The 15,973-nt window shown below is 34.9% G+C and overlaps 1 protein-coding gene across 1 annotated transcript in view; it reads right to left on the reverse strand.

The window, feature by feature from the left end:
- Positions 1–568: 568 nt before the first annotated feature.
- The window catches only part of IFT74 (intraflagellar transport 74), a gene marked incomplete at its 3' end in the record, with an annotated part of 31,272 nt that continues 15,867 nt past the window's right edge, over positions 569–15,973 (reverse strand). The window contains exons 11-18 of the mRNA XM_082337417.1: positions 15,657–15,800; positions 14,986–15,026; positions 13,681–13,760; positions 10,490–10,543; positions 6,323–6,420; positions 5,223–5,349; positions 1,316–1,479; positions 569–700 (exon numbers count right to left, since the gene is read on the reverse strand). Coding sequence (XP_082193543.1) covers positions 569–700; positions 1,316–1,479; positions 5,223–5,349; positions 6,323–6,420; positions 10,490–10,543; positions 13,681–13,760; positions 14,986–15,026; positions 15,657–15,800 — 840 coding nt within the window. The remainder of the gene's footprint in view (positions 701–1,315; positions 1,480–5,222; positions 5,350–6,322; positions 6,421–10,489; positions 10,544–13,680; positions 13,761–14,985; positions 15,027–15,656; positions 15,801–15,973) is intronic.

The following is a 15,973-nucleotide window of genomic DNA, read 5'->3' on the forward strand; positions in this document are numbered from 1 at the left end:
ATAAACATCTTCTTTCCTGATTCACTTTTGAAAGGTAATTGTAAATATACTTATATAAAAAGTTCCTTGGGTTTAAAGAAATCTGAGCAAACCCTGAGACTTCAGTGATCTGCAAGGAACAGAAGGATTGGAAAAAGGGAAATGGAATTAATAGTACAGGTTGCAAGAAAAAACTTACCACCATAACTCTAAAAGCAAAAGGGATCTTAACTAATTAGTGACTTTTTTTTCCTGTAGTTTCTTTCTGAGTTGGTTCTCAAAACTCCTCAAGCAAAGGAAGGGCAAAGAGGGGAGAGTTCTGAGCAAGATTAACAAACAAAGATTCAGACACTTTTTAAGCTTAGATGGACCTCTGCCTAGTAGCTTTGAAATCCAAAGGTCACAAAACATTTATTGGCACAATATTAACTTTTGTTTGAACACAGAAAATATGGCTATGCATTTGCAACACATAACTTTGAAAACTCCCTAAGAAGGAATAAACTGGTTCTGTCCATATAATGCTTCATGTGTGTGAGAAAACTGCAACTGCAACAGAAACAACTGAATAGATAATATGTAGCTTGAGCTATACCTGAGAATGTGTCTCATTCTCTTGCAGCTCTCTCTTTAGTGTCTCATATTCTGTATTCAAGTGTTCCATTATTTTCTTGAAAGCATGGCTACGTTTTGTTAATTTTTCTTTGTCATCCTGGAGTCTCTAGTTGAAAAAAAAATGACAAAAAACTGATTAATGGATGAGTTCATTTGCTGTGGGCTACAGACAAATTATTTTAATTCAGCTTTCAAGATGCTACCTTTTCTTCCTTTCAGAACATGATCATATGCATGAAGAACTCATAAGGTTTTTCTCTAGCAATGCATGCTCTATTGTAAAGATAATATTCCGTGGTTATGACCAAGTTGTAGGCTTAGACCATACTGTATCAGCACAAGTGGGAACGCTGATGTTAAGAAGTTGTAGGAAATTTATCACGAAATGCGAAATGGGAGAGTGCTCTAGATGGAGTTTGTCTTAGAGGAAATACATGCAGGACAGATTTTTCTTTCTTGTTTGGGTTCTGTGGTTAGATTGCTAAATTCAAACTTATGGGTAGTCATAAGTTACAGCAGAAAAGTTCAGACGAATCACTAAAGTAAATGGGAAATTTTGTGGAAGGAAGTTATCAAAAGGTATCCAGCTGACAGCCTGCTACGTGTACCCAGTTAATACGTCACATAAATAAGCAGAGAAGCATAGACCTGGACTTCCCTCCACTAGGTGCTCAAAACCATGCAAATTCTGTATAATCCAAGGTGTTGTTCCTTTCATTACCTTTTTCTTGTCTTCTCCTGATGCTTTCAGCGCTGGCAAATTATTATAGACCTCCAACTCCGTTTTTGTTTGTTCAATTCTGTCTTTAAGAGAAGCCAGTTCATCAACCATCTTGCCCTCCAAGAGTTCCATCTTCTGTAGGTCCATCTGCAATTTTTGACTCTCTAGATCACCAGATACACAATCGCTAATTAACAGTACTTTTTAGTTCATAATACATTGCCCAGTATATAAAGGTTTATGCTACACTTAATCAATACAAACAGCTCCTGCATATCTTTCAGATTTTGATATTCATGGGAATGTTACTGTGAATCAAAGAAAAAAATTTGATCTTCACAATCATCCCATAAGTCAGACTCCTACATTACAATTACTTTATTATACTCCATAAGTGAAGAGCAAGAAAATATGGTGATTTTCTGTATCACAGTGTGGTATTTCTATTGATAAAGTTGTTTATAACATCAGTCAATTTCAAGTCCTAAAGCAGTGCTGATACCTTGTTGATTGCAATAATGCAGACAATTTAAAAAAATTATTTTTGTTAGTTTTTTAGTATTATGTTGTTTTTATTTGTATTGATTGTATATGATAAGACTTAGTTTTATGAGAGTAAATAGCCAAATTTGCTTTAAACATTCACTCTGTACAGGAAAACACCTCCATATCTCCACAGAATAATAATTGTCATAGCTTACAAAATAAGCATGTGCTACAATATAGAGCATTTACTTCTGACAATCCATTAAAAAGAAACAACAGAGATACAGGTAATTAAAGGAGTTTGAACTATGGATGGATTCCTGTATGAAGACAGATGTAAAGACTGAAACTGTTCAGGCATGAGATGCTTAAGGGAGGACACAATAAAGATACACAAAATAAAAAATATACTCTGATCCAGTTCTGGGGATAAGTTATCCACCCTGACTGTGGAAGGACTAAATGTGGCTAGACGTGTTTTGGACGGTTTTCTGACCTGCAGCCTTGTCATTCATGTTCCTGAACATTTAAACACATGGCTACATAATCTTATGTTTCAGAGCTGCGTCTAACTCAGAAGAATGATACAAATAATGCTGGGGTTTTCTTCTGCATTCTAAAATATCAGGTAAAGTGGGCTATTGGAAGGGATGAGACAACACAAAGAAACTTCTCTCAGCATAGACTGTATATTTTGCTCACACACTCAGATTTGTGCTGATCACCTAGAAAAAGGGTAGGAAAATTTCCCCCCAACTTAACCAAGGCAGTATAGATCTTTATGGCAGAAGGGAGTGGATGTGTATATGTGACAGAGGGAGAGTTCACCTTTCCAAAAACTGTGGATATGGTTTCCTTAGTGGAATTATTTGGGAAAATCTCACCTGATCAAAACCCTGTCATAGCAAGATTTTGGTACTCATCTCTCCTCTTGTGTATTTATGCCAAATACTGATTTTTTAGAGCGAAATACTGGCTTTAATCAACACTTCTGGCTCATTACAGAGTGCTTTGGTGATTTCTTTAGGAATCTCAAAATAAAAAAAAAAAGATAAGCCAAGATTTTTCTGTACAATATGTAATTATCCTGAGGAACACACTTCTATAAGGTAAGATTGTACGTGGAAAGAGCATTTATATAAATACAAAAAACTTCCATACCGGTAAAAAGAAGGGTTTAAAAATAAAAGGTTTGGAACTGCATTGCTTGTCTGTAATTCAATGTTTGTGCTTCCTTCCACCGTAAAGGTCTTAAGAAAACACTTTCCCTGTGTCTAGAATATTTCATAACTGCTCATAGTTTCATTTTGAAGTTCCTGGTATTGGTCAATGTCAGATCTTAAAACATGACTGAACAGACCACAGCTCTGCTTCTCTCGTTCCTACGGCACTGTGGTTTAAAGACAGACAAATGCTTAATGACCTCAATAAATTAGAGCTTTAACATTAAAAACAGTGAAAAATAGAATTATAAAATAAAAATAATTCAAATTGGAGAAAAATAGCAGAAAACAATTTTAGATTTTCTTAAGGATTTATTTAGGCCTAATCACAGCATTTTTGCTTTTTATACACTTGTTCTAATATTTTGTTATTTTAAAATAACACATAGTTGACTAATTGGGATTTATTTTACATGTAAAGAGTAATAACAACATAAATGCCAAAAAGTCAGAAAGGATTCTTAGACTGTTCTATCTATACACTGGTAAAAACTATGGTGAGATAGCAATTGGTTATTGCTATCCATTCCACTTTCTGGAGAAAAAGGAAGAAACTGGAAGGGGTGAATTTTATCCTTATCCAGCAACAGCCTCAATGAAAAAAACTCAAAACTAAAAAACCTCAGAACTTCTCTAGGGGAAGAGACAGGAAGAGGATGCAGCCCAGTTCCTTCTGATACGCCATGAAGTTGCAGCGTCTAGCAGGCAGTGTGTACACAGTAGCAAACTCTCAGACCAAACTACAGTGACCCAGGGAAATGTTTTTGGGAAACTATGCCATCAGCACTTTTGTTTACTCTTCATGGTTTCCTTTTCTTTTTTTTTTTAAGGGTTCTGCTGGTGAACTTTTTATATCTTTGTCACGGCAAGAAAATTTGGAAATCTAGATTTTAATCACAACAAAAGAATCCTGAAGATGACTGTGCTGTAATTCAAGGGTTAGGAAGAACTTTGTGCAAACAGAACATTCATTGTATTTTTGAAATAATCTTAAGTTGTTTATTACAGTATCTGTGACTCCTTGCTTACAGAAGTTTATTTATGAATCATTTAAATGATCTGCTGAAAATTATGTACTGTAACTTCCTTCTCCTCGCCTTATGAAGAAAGAAATATGTCTTTCAATAATGTTTCTATAGTGCTGTGTGCTTCTGGAACATCCTTATATTGTAAAGTAATAAGAACTGATGCTTACATGAAAGAACAAAAAGCCGTATTTGAAATCGTTATGTATGGTCCAGCTTTTTACACTACGCCAGAACTGCAAAATGAGTATTTGCAAAATGTTCAAACACACACAGAACAATCAATTTCTGTAACAATTTGTGCATGACAACTTCTTATTTGCACATAACTACTTTGAAGTTACAACACAGGCTTCTATTTTGAAAATTACTACCAAGTACAGCACGTAATAGCCTTCTAACAAAATGATTTATGGTTCTTAATTCCTGCCCCTTCCTTTCAGCCAAACAAACAAGGAAAGGCTTGCTGAACCAATAATGATATTGGCAAAGGCTTAGAATTACGAGAACAATTCAACTATGAACAGTGCAAATAAAGAACTAAATAGATGCTTGTTATGGAAATGAAAGAAAAATACTGTCTGCTTTTTGAAATTACAGGCAAGATACCGCAGATTCTTACACTTAAGTATTTGGGTATTTCCAAAATGAAGTCAAAACGAATATTCACTTTGCAGAATCAAAGCCTGAGAATTTGAGAGCTATTCATTGTTGTTGCCAGTTATTCTCCCATGGTACATACCCCTTTAGAAAAGCACAAACATAAGTAAGTGATACTAAGAACTACGTTTACAAATAATACATGGTTATATAACTGTGGAAGTCTCTACTTCAATTTATTAAACACTATTTTAAGATTGTGAAAAACATTTATTTCGAGGTGACTATTAGTAAAGTAAAACTTCCAGCTCAAAGAACTTTGTACCCCCTGTATAAAAATGTATCCGTTTAATGTATATCTGTGCAAGTAAGCTGATTGTTCACTGATAATAGTAAGTGAAATACTCCTGAGGAATATAAATAACTTGTTACCCACAAGAGTTTCAATTTGTCAACTTGCCACTGTATTTTAATATTTGGAGATCACTGATCTTGTACTTGTTATTAGTATTGTAACTCAGGTAATTTTAATTTTTTTAAGGAATGAATTTGAAAATGAATTGCTCATCTCACCTGTAATCAGATTCTTGGCAGTGCTCTGTGATTTCTGCATTTCATTTGATTTGAAAGTGAGGTCTTCCTGCATAATCTTCAGCTCTTGATTGGTAACAGATGAAATTTGTTTCATACGATTCACATTCTGTGCGTTACCAATAACAATAATGAGAACATGCTGTACCTTTGAAACAGTGAATGGTAACTGGACAAATCAAAAGCTCTCCTGTCCTAGTACATTGCCTATTATTTAGCTTTTCTACTACAAAGACTGAAAATACTGAAAATAATCTGAATTGATTTAAATGTGAATGATTTTCATGTTGCCAGCTTTTGACAAAAGATGTACTGATAGGCCAGTGAAGATGAAACAAAAATGCAGCAAGTATAAACTGTGTGGCCATATCAATCTCTCTTAAAGTAAGTGTTGTTGCCTAAAATATACCTTATGGTATACCACACTGAAAGAGTTGGAAGACAATTAAAGTGATGATATAATCACAGTATTACTCAGCTGAAAGATTTCTATGAGGTAAAAAAATCCATGGGAACCAAAAGTGTTAAAAGAAAAAATGTTTTGAAAGTGAAAAAAAAAGTCAGACTGCAAATGGGAACAATTTCTGAAGTGTTTACATTAAGTATTACACAGCAAGGTATTCCAGACACAATTTGAGTAGATCAGAGGGATGACTGGAATATCGTCAGTTACTTAATAGTAGTGATAGAATACCCATGAACTGAGATGTGCAGACTTTAGGTAAACAAAATGTTGCAGTAGTAGTTTTATTTTCAGTATTCTGAAATGTTTATCGTGAATGGAATAATGTTGATTATAGCAGTGATGGTGAGTTACAGCAATTATGCAAACTTTTGTTTTATTCTGGGCACAAGTATTATCTAATATTCAAAATTCTTTCCCCAGAAATGAAGAGAAACTAAACAATTTTTTTTTTTAAACTACAGCTGTACATGGTTTAATGTTTAATCCTCTTAAGAGATTATTATGCAGTTACTGCCTGGATAATGTATAAAACCCACAATCCTTCTTTATCCATTCATTCTCCTGTTCTGTGCTTCTAATCCACTAGCTTGCCACAGGAGGAGGGAAATGCACTTACCCTGCTTGAGTGCTCCAGGAGTGCAACAATGTTGGCTTCTATTTGGGCCTTTCGTTCCAATTCCTGATTCTTCACCTCTTCAAAAGTCTCAAGAAAATCTAGAGATCAACAAACATGATAAAGAAGGCTGCTATTTGCATGGGTACAGCACAAGCCTTTGCTGTTTCCAGTCAAAACTTTGTATTAAATTGATAAGCTGTACAATTTCAGACAGGTTACTTTAAGATTAATAGTTTAATTAAGAGGCAGGTGGTAGAGTCCTTGAAACTTATCAACTTATGGGTTGACATGAAAAAGAGGACAATTTTTCCAGAGGCACATATTTGACTGATTAATGACATGAGGTCACCATCTTCTTGAACTCTGTTTAGGTCAGGGTTGCCACCCAACTGGAAAGGAGTTTCAACACCATCTTTTCTGATACCCTTCTGAATGGTGGTATATACTCTGTATTTGTGTCCTAGGCATACTACATTGTATTCCTGGTGACAGACATATTGAAAAAAATGTGCTGGAGACATCACATGAAAGTCAGAGGTCCATCAAGATGCCACCCAGGGCTTTAAGTTGTGATCACTCCTCTCCTGCTGGGTCTCTTCCTGAAACAGGGCTTATATACACAGGAGCACTCAGGAAACGTAAGAGTTTGCAAACCTTCTAGCTGGATGAAAAAGGGGAGAAGTGCTTGAGCAAAAAGGATTAGATAATAGTAAATTAAAGATGGATTATTTGGGAAGAGAGAAAGAAGACAGGAGGAACCACTTAATGGAAATACTGACAAATCCTGAAGAGATGAGGACTGACTAGAGAATTGTGGATCCCAGAACATCCAGGATTTTTTAAAAATACCTAATTTTTAAATTCTTTACTGATAAAACATTTATGGATAAGAAAACTATTGTAATATCTGACATCATCTGCAATGCTGTCCATGAAAGAGTTAACAGAGATGCTTCACAGAGTACAGCTCCTAAAACTTTCAGAGGTGAAAATGTGCATTATTGGAGCCAGGGGACAGTACTAAGATACTACAAAGACTGTCTCCAAGGCACAGATTTCAGGATGAAAGACACTTGGAATTCTTAGAGGTCAATGAATGGCAATAGAGAACACACTCCTAATATGCACAGCTGATCGCTAAAAATAATGACTAGTTCTGATGCAGATTCAGTTGGCTCAAAAAGTTGAAATGAAGTTTCGGTCCACCTGACACTGACTAGTAACTGCAGAGAACAGCACTGGGCAAGAATGTAAGAAGGTTTACCTTTTGCCAACACTGCTGTGAACCAGTAACCAGACACACAGTTAAAATCAAAGCTTTAACAGCCTGCAACTGAAAAAAGCTAGTCAAGTCCCAAGTGCTGAATAAGACCATTGCCAGGTCTGTTTTTCTCCATTACTCAGGCTGCAAACGAAGCTACCCTTAGAACGGGAAGTTTTATTTTCTCTCTGTGATGTTCTTTTCTTTCAGGATGAACTTGTCTTGTTTTATCTTAAAGATAGCACAATTATACTTTAATAAGAGGAGTAACAACAACAGCTCCAAAAAGAGCTTCTTCCTCAAAGGGAACTTACTGGATATTTCATACCACCTGTTGCTGTGAAATACAGACAGGAATTTTCTATGCTAAGAAAATACCTGAGCACAACAGAAATAAGGAAAAGGCAGTAAGGAAAGTAATAGTATTGAAATTCTCACTTAATGTCTTGTGTTTAAAACATTGGAGCTGTTCTTTCCTTTTTGGTTTAAAAAATTAAGTGGATAATTTGTATTTACAAAGAGAATCACTCAGATAACCTAACACAAAACTTTCAATCACATTTAACTGTTTAGTGCTCTAGTAGTGAGCAAAGGCTTCATTAACATCTGTTTCTTATGGGGGTCTGAGCCACTTCTTTTCAACATAACAGATGATGCCATGGCCTTTGACGCATCTTAGCAAGAGGTCTTAAATAAGTTGATTGCAGCATCTTGACAAACCTATTTATTTGCTTCTAAGGAAGCTGTAGTCAATTAGGATATTGAATCTTCCAAAGCATGTATGTAGGGAAGGCACAGGAGTGAAATAAAAGCACCTTCATGAAAGAAAAGCATTCTCACACATTCAAAAATATGAAACAAGAGAGCAAAACTAAAGCACTTTACATCCACAAATACATAATTTTATAAAACTGAGCCCGGAACAGTGGAATTAGGACCTAAGAATTCTATCTATATGATTTGACTAGTGTTTTTCTCTTTTTTGCATTCTGGACCTTTTTAGCTGTTTTTTTCCAAACCTTCTTTGAATTTATTTAGAAACAATAAGTAAGGTCCATATTTACATCTCATCTTATTGTCTTTCTGCAAGCAGCTCTCCTTTTCATCACACCTTTCTGACCTTGTTTCATTTGAGTGCTATGTGTTTCACAGATTCATAAAAAATTGAATGGAAGAGACTGCAAGAGGTCATCTAATTAATTCACTTGCTCCAGGACAAAAACAACTGTAGTATGTCAGTAATTCAGATGTTTCTCTATACTCTTCTTACAGACAGCTCATGATAGATACTCTACAATCCTCCTGAACAATCTATTCCAATGCTTGGTGAGTTTTAATGTTAGGAGTTTTTTTCTAATATCCAATCTGAAATCTGCCTGCAATTATTTGTGTATTACTCCTTTTCTGTCCTCCGTGTATACGCAGCGATGGATTATTCGCTTACTATTTGAAACAGCTTTTTTACACATTTGTCGACTGTCATAAATTCTCAAAAATAAAAGACTTGTTCTTTAGCATTTCCTTGCACGTCATGGTTTCCATGTCCCTCATCAGTCTCTCTTCAGGACTGCCAGCCTCTTTCTTTATGTGCAGAAGTCTTCCTCAATGCACAGAGAACAAGATTACTTCATGTGTCTGACAAATTACACTCCTATGTATACTTACTGCTGTGGTATTTTCTCTTCCATGTTAGTGTGATACTGCTGAGCCACGTTCACTTTCTCTTTCACTATAACTCTGAGCCATACCACAGAGCTGTGCCTAATGAACTGCTCCCTATTGTGTATTTTTGCTTTTGATTACTCTGCCCAAGTGTATAAACTTACACTTAATCCTTTTTGAACTTTTTGTACTTCGTTTCTAATCTGCCATAAGTATTTTAAATTCTAACCCTGTCCTCCAACATGATTTCAGCTTTTCCAATGTAGCATTTTCTCTGAAACTACGTATTTACTCTCTCTTCTGTCATCCAACTGATTAATAAAAATATTGACTAACCTGAACATCCAACACAGGGCAAACTCTACTCAATACATCCTTCTGTCTTGGCAGTGAATCCTTCATAATTAATAATTTTTTAATCAAATGCACAGTATAGATTAATAATGGACAATATTTTCCTAGCTTGCTTCTAAGAACACCAAGAGAGAGCAGTAGAAGATCTACTGAAGTCAAAGTACACATCATCTGCTGCTCCGCCCTTATTTTGCAATATTTTTCTGTCAAAGAAGGAAATTAGTTGTTTGTTCTTGACAAATCATTAGTAGTGTTATTCACATTCCTGTTTCTGTAACGTTTACAAATTTTTTGCTTGCTTATTTTTCCACAATCTTTCTGGAAATTGATACTAAGCTGACTGGTCTAAACTTCCCTGGCTCCTCTTCTTCAAGATAGGTACCATATTTACTCTTTTTCCATCTTTAAGATTCCTGCATGTTCCCCCAAACCTCTCAGTTAATCTCAAACACCTCAGCAACTGCATCAATATCCTCTGATGAAGGGCAGAAGCAGAACAAAACCCCAAAGAGTCAGAAGGACCATGAGGCCCTGTTTTCGCAGTCTGTATTCGTTCTGAAAATCAAGATCAAGCAAGCTTTTGCCCTTCTGCTTCTCAGGAAATCAGGTAATTTGAAAATGCAGAAACTAAGTAAATAAACTAATAAAGATAAGACTTTAATGTTTGATGAAAAGCCTTGAAAGATGCTCCAAATATTTGTGACTGTCCTATAAGTCCTAAGATAAGTCCTAAGATATAAATTATCTTCTCCTGAGGTAGATCACAGAAACTTTATGCAAAGATCGGGACATCAGTTCTTTTCAGCTCTAAATTAACTGAGTGTTAACAATACAAGAACACATGTATTTTAGTGGAATTAGGCCTAATTAAAGTATATTAGACAACTTACTGTCCATGCTTTCTTCCCTCTTCTTCAGCTCCTTGTATTTCCAATTTTCCTCTCCTACAAGAGATGTAACATTGATTTAATTTTATATTGTCTCAGTCCTGGATTCTTTTAGGTAGGCAAAATGTCAGTTATAAAAATTCTACATGCCTAGAAACTACAGGACTCATCCCATGTCATTTAACGTAGTCACTTCAACTGACTATATCATATACAATTCTGTATTAAAAATAATAAAATTAGCTTAATAAATAGGCCTCAATGCAATTGTTAGAACCTTTTAGAGGTTAGAATTTTCAATAAATAAGAGTGGGATAAATACTTTGTTTGAACAAAGGAAGTTCATATGATTTTTCTGAAGTCAGGTGAATTTCAATAATAGGGAACAAATGCTTTTGTGTATTTGGGCACCATGGTTGGTTAAAACTTTCTGCAGCTCTCCTTAACATATGGGCCATTTCAATGGCACTTTCACATATTAGAATGGACTTCCATAAGGATACACAGCTTGTAAGCAACAGTGTGACAATCTCAGGGAAATAAACAGGAAAACTGTACAAGCAATGGTATAGGAAAATAAAATGCACAGAAACTTTCTACAATTAATTTTAAAAGAACATTTCCATACACATTCTTTATAGTGGCATTAAGAGTAATGAATAACACACAATACATAATTCACTTCATTTTTAAATCCAGCTACTGACTATAAATACCTCTTAATTAAAATGTACTAGTAAAGTGGGAGACCTGATGTATTTGTCACAAGTTTCAAGAAGATGAAACATTTCAGCTCCTAAGAATAATTTTAAGTTTCAAACATTTACATTGTTAATTGTTTGAGTCTTGGTCATTGATTACTTTTCAGCATAATTTTTTAAGTTTAAAGACTACAAAGAAAAAGAATGAAGTAGATACAGATATAACTCAGCAAGCAAATTTCTCCAGGTCTTTTTACTTGTACACCCCCATGCTTTCCTTTTTATCTAGTATATACAAATAATAAGAACATCCGTGGGCCCCTAAGGGACTGTGATTCTGCTTCAGCTTCCTTGCAGCTGTGGCTTTGTTCCTTGCTGGACTCCCTCTTTCATTTTGCAAGGCAAGTCTCCAATACTTAACAACTCAGTCTGTTCTACTCTTAAAAAGTCTAGTTACAGTGAGCCATGAAGCAGAGAGGTACATGATCTGCCAAGTGTTTAAAGAAAAAAAACATTTGAAATAAAGACCACAACCTTTAAAATGTCTTTACAGAGAAGTTTTCTTTAAAATATGGCATTATTACATCAATATCTTAGCCTGTCATGCAATTTATGAAGTGTTAAGGCTATTCCATTATGCGTTGATGTTGATTTTGACTAACCAGTTAAAGGTAACGACTAATATATGGAACATACAACAAGTGGGTGAAATTTTTACTTATTTAGATTTTCTTAAGTGAAAACTAAAAATAGTTATTTCTATTTATGGTCTGTTTATTTTGTTTTTCATGCTCAAAAATGTTCCTAGCACTGAAATATTTTCCTGAAACATTAAAAAAATCCTTAGTTGTGATTTTTTTTTACTAGCTATTTTACCTTAAATTTAACCAAAAAACTTTAGCAGCTGAAGTTTTGGGAATGCTTTGTAATAAGAGGTTTAAATACTGAGCCAGAAGTAAGCTGACTAGGGAAGGAGGGAGGACAGGAATCTTGGGTACACACACCAAGATGCTGACTTAGAGCAGAGGTATGAATGGCCCCCTGGGATTCTCTCTCCATTCACTGGAGAAGAGGGCATTGGGAGTTTAGATTGCTGTTTCTTAAACCTACTCCCTATGAATATCTTCTTAATTACCTCTACGTTATACCAACAGATATAATTCCCTCTACGTTATACCACAAGGTAACTTTATTCTGAATATCCTGACTATTCCTGATATGTTGACAGAGAGCATGTGCTTTCTCCCACATATGCTTTAAACCCTCTTCTTCAACAAAGGTCTTTTTCTAAAACAGCAAAAGGCATACAGTCCAGCAATGAATGATTGTGTGTGTAAACCTAACTATAAAATCTAAAAAGCAACTCACTTCTTACCTTCTGCATTTCTCCAAAGACAGAAAAAAAGAGTTGCAAGCAAAACAAAAAAGAAAAATTAAAGCAGAATAGTGAAGTTGGCAATGATATTAACTGGAAACAAGAAAGGTAATATAACAGTCTTAATAAATTATTTGCACAAAAATAATGAAATATCTGGAGAAATACGAAATATTTTGTAACGCAAAAGGTAAGAAACAGATGTATCAAATTTAGAAATATTTGTTCACCTTGAAGAAATTTACACCTAAATTTTACACTGATCACTCAAGAAAAGGTATAAAGTAAAAAGGACACAAACACATCAATTCATCAGTCCTATAGAATTTAAATAACTTGTGACAAAGTTATCCAGAATGTATGCACATATTTATGTAACCCCTACCTAAACAAGACTCCTTTTAATTAGAAGAAGGTTTTCCATGGGATGAATTTCCATTTTAAGGAAGATCTTCCACAGCTGTTGAGGGCCTATGCTCAAACTAAGTTACTTCCTCCAGAACCATAACTTCCAGTGCTAGGACAAATCCCAACCTAACCTAGCCTAATGTACGACAGCAGGTGTTTGCTGGAGGTAAGTTTCGAAGCTAATGCCATTTCTAGGCAGCTCCCAAAATCTTCTTGGAAACATAAACCCAAGAAGTTTCAAAGACAGATAAAAAATAGTACTGCATGCTGTCTGCTTTACACATTATTATTAAACATTCTCAATTCCACATTCACTGACAGTCTATCAGATCATGTAAAAGGTAAAATATATAAAAGCTTTTCTGAAGATGAGCTGGTTCTGCAGTCTGCCAGTAAGAGAAACTTCCATTGCTCAAGTAGTCCTAAAAATAAAATTGGGACACAAAACCAGACAGCTGTACTATTATTTTATATGTTAGTTTTACTACTCAATATGAGCTTGATGAATGTGCCACTAAGGGTGGGTACTCCTCATTTCTCATGTTTGACAAAAGCGCCTGCACCGTTAGACGCAAAACTTTCTTCTGATGGTGAATAATGGACATTTGCATAAGCCTAAAACTGTCAAGCAACTAACGTGCATAACAATATGTGTTATAATACGAACAGATGCAGCTCCGCATAGTCTGCTACAACTCTACTCATATTACCTTGATGATTCTCCAGATCCATATCAAGTCGTTGAATAACCTTTTTAAAATGGTTTGTTTTTTCTTTTACTTCTGTCAGCCTGACAAATAGATAATGAAATCCAAGGTTAAAAATGTGTTGTAGAATACCTACTTTTTTTTAGACAAAAATGGAGAGAAAAATCAAAAATAAAAAAAGCAAACTTAGGTTTATCAAAACCAAAAGAATATCAGGAGGATTCTGTTATTATAAAAGGCATATGTAAAGCACCTGTCACTTTAGTCTCTATTAAATATAAGTACTGCTGCTCTTTTTTATTAAAAACATTTTTTTTTTGTTTTGAACTACTGAGTCATCAGTAGTTCTTAACTTACTCAACTGGTCCCTCTGCTGGTTACTATACAACATAACTGGTAAACTGCAACAAGGAACCGTATTTCTTAAAAATTACCTATGTGTTCACTAGAATCCATTAAGAAATTGCCAACTAAAACAATGTATTACATAATCAATCGAAGTGAGAAAGGAAACTACCTTAAAAACACTTCCATGTAAATTCTCAAATGTAATTATCTGTTATTGTTTCTTTCCAAAAATTCCATTGATCAAATTATTATCCAATCAAAGGTGTCAATGCATTTAAAATTAGCCAATGATTACAGTTGGGAATACTGCTTAAAAGAATTTAAAATTATTTCTAGGAGATTTCAGGAATTATCTCAATATTTCTGTGAAGAGAGATAAATCAAAAGGCTCAAAATCACAAAAATATTGTACTGTTTTATCTGCCCCCCCAATACATTACTATTTATTATAACATTTACCAGAGTTTCTGGCAAATCTTCGGAAAGGTCCAGTACCCAAGAATCAAGATGCAATGCCCTATTACTCTTCAGAATTGAACTTTCTGTAAGCAACTTTGTAACTCTTAGGTTTTAGGAGCACATAACAAACAAACTCTTCAAAATGTGACTGCAGCATAATGTAGGCTCAACTTCATAGATGTCCCAGATGAGTAGCTCTTATGGTCGAATGTTTTCTTCAGCCTTAAAGAAGTTCATGTCAGTGCTATTACCAATTTATATTCTCAAGGCGTGTTCATAAGGATAGGAACTATCTCCTGATGCAGCCTGAAATGTCCTATCACTATAAAAGTTGTTTAGCTGAAACAAGGATATATTCTGTTCTCTGTGGAAGGTTAACACTAGCAGAGGCTCAAAAATGCGGTGAGTTCTAAAAGTCCACAGAAGTATGTGATGGAATTCAACTATCTGTCGTTAGGGTCTAAATGTAATTTGTAGCAACAGTATAATGGGATTACTCACTGTCTTTCCATGCTTGCTATTTCTTGACTATCGTCCTTAACCTATAAAAAAGCATAACAACTTTAACATATGAAATAAAGTCTACAAATGAAAAAAGGAAAATAAAAAATGATTTCTTAATTCAGTATACAGGGAATAGAAAGTCAGCATATGAAATCACAAACTTGCTGTCACATTGTCCAACAATGGCTCTTCACTGAAAAGAAGTGATGTGATTTAAGTGTTATGTCTTCCAAATGTTCTCCTGCTAAGATGCACTTAGCACTATCATTCAGTCTAATAATCCATCTAGTATATAGGTATAGTTACACAACACAGCATAGACCCTTAACTAAATTGTTCCTGGATTAGTATGTCTGCTCAGTAGCCCACAAGGATACCATCTGGAGTTATGTTATAGAACTGTTCAATAGGATCAGTTTTCCCCTACCAACGTGACTGATGAATTGGAACAAGTCAACCAGTTGAAAAGCTGACTGTGCCAATTTTGCTTTGGCTGAACTTGAAACATCCCATGCAACCAATTCATTAACTGTTCTTAATTTCAGATTATTTGTACTACTTAAAGAGCAAATAAAGGCAAGATTCAAAACCAAGTGTTTTCAAATATTATCATCCCTTAAAATACTGACTCAGAGAAGCTTTTACATGATAACATTTTATGTTCTTGCCTGCTTTAGTAATCTCTCTCTTTCCTCCTGTGGAGATTCCATGTTCTTATCCTCAGCAATCATTTGATCTCGACGTTCCTCGAGCTCGTGGAGCTTTGCATACAGCTGCACAGCCTCCTGTTTCACCTGGGAGTGTGCTATTTCCTGTTGGGAAAAGCAAACACCTACTAGCTATTTTCAGATGGCAAGAGAGCGTTGCAGAAATTGTGTTTTAGTTAAGCAACACGTATCTACACATTGAAAGTGAAGCTTATTTGTTACAAACAGTACAGAGACACTATAAACAATAAACTTTATAATCCATATTCTCAATATTG

Source organism: Platalea leucorodia (genome assembly GCF_965183815.1).
Source record: "Platalea leucorodia genome assembly, chromosome: Z".
In the NCBI taxonomy this organism is placed as follows: Eukaryota; Metazoa; Chordata; class Aves; order Pelecaniformes; family Threskiornithidae; genus Platalea; species Platalea leucorodia.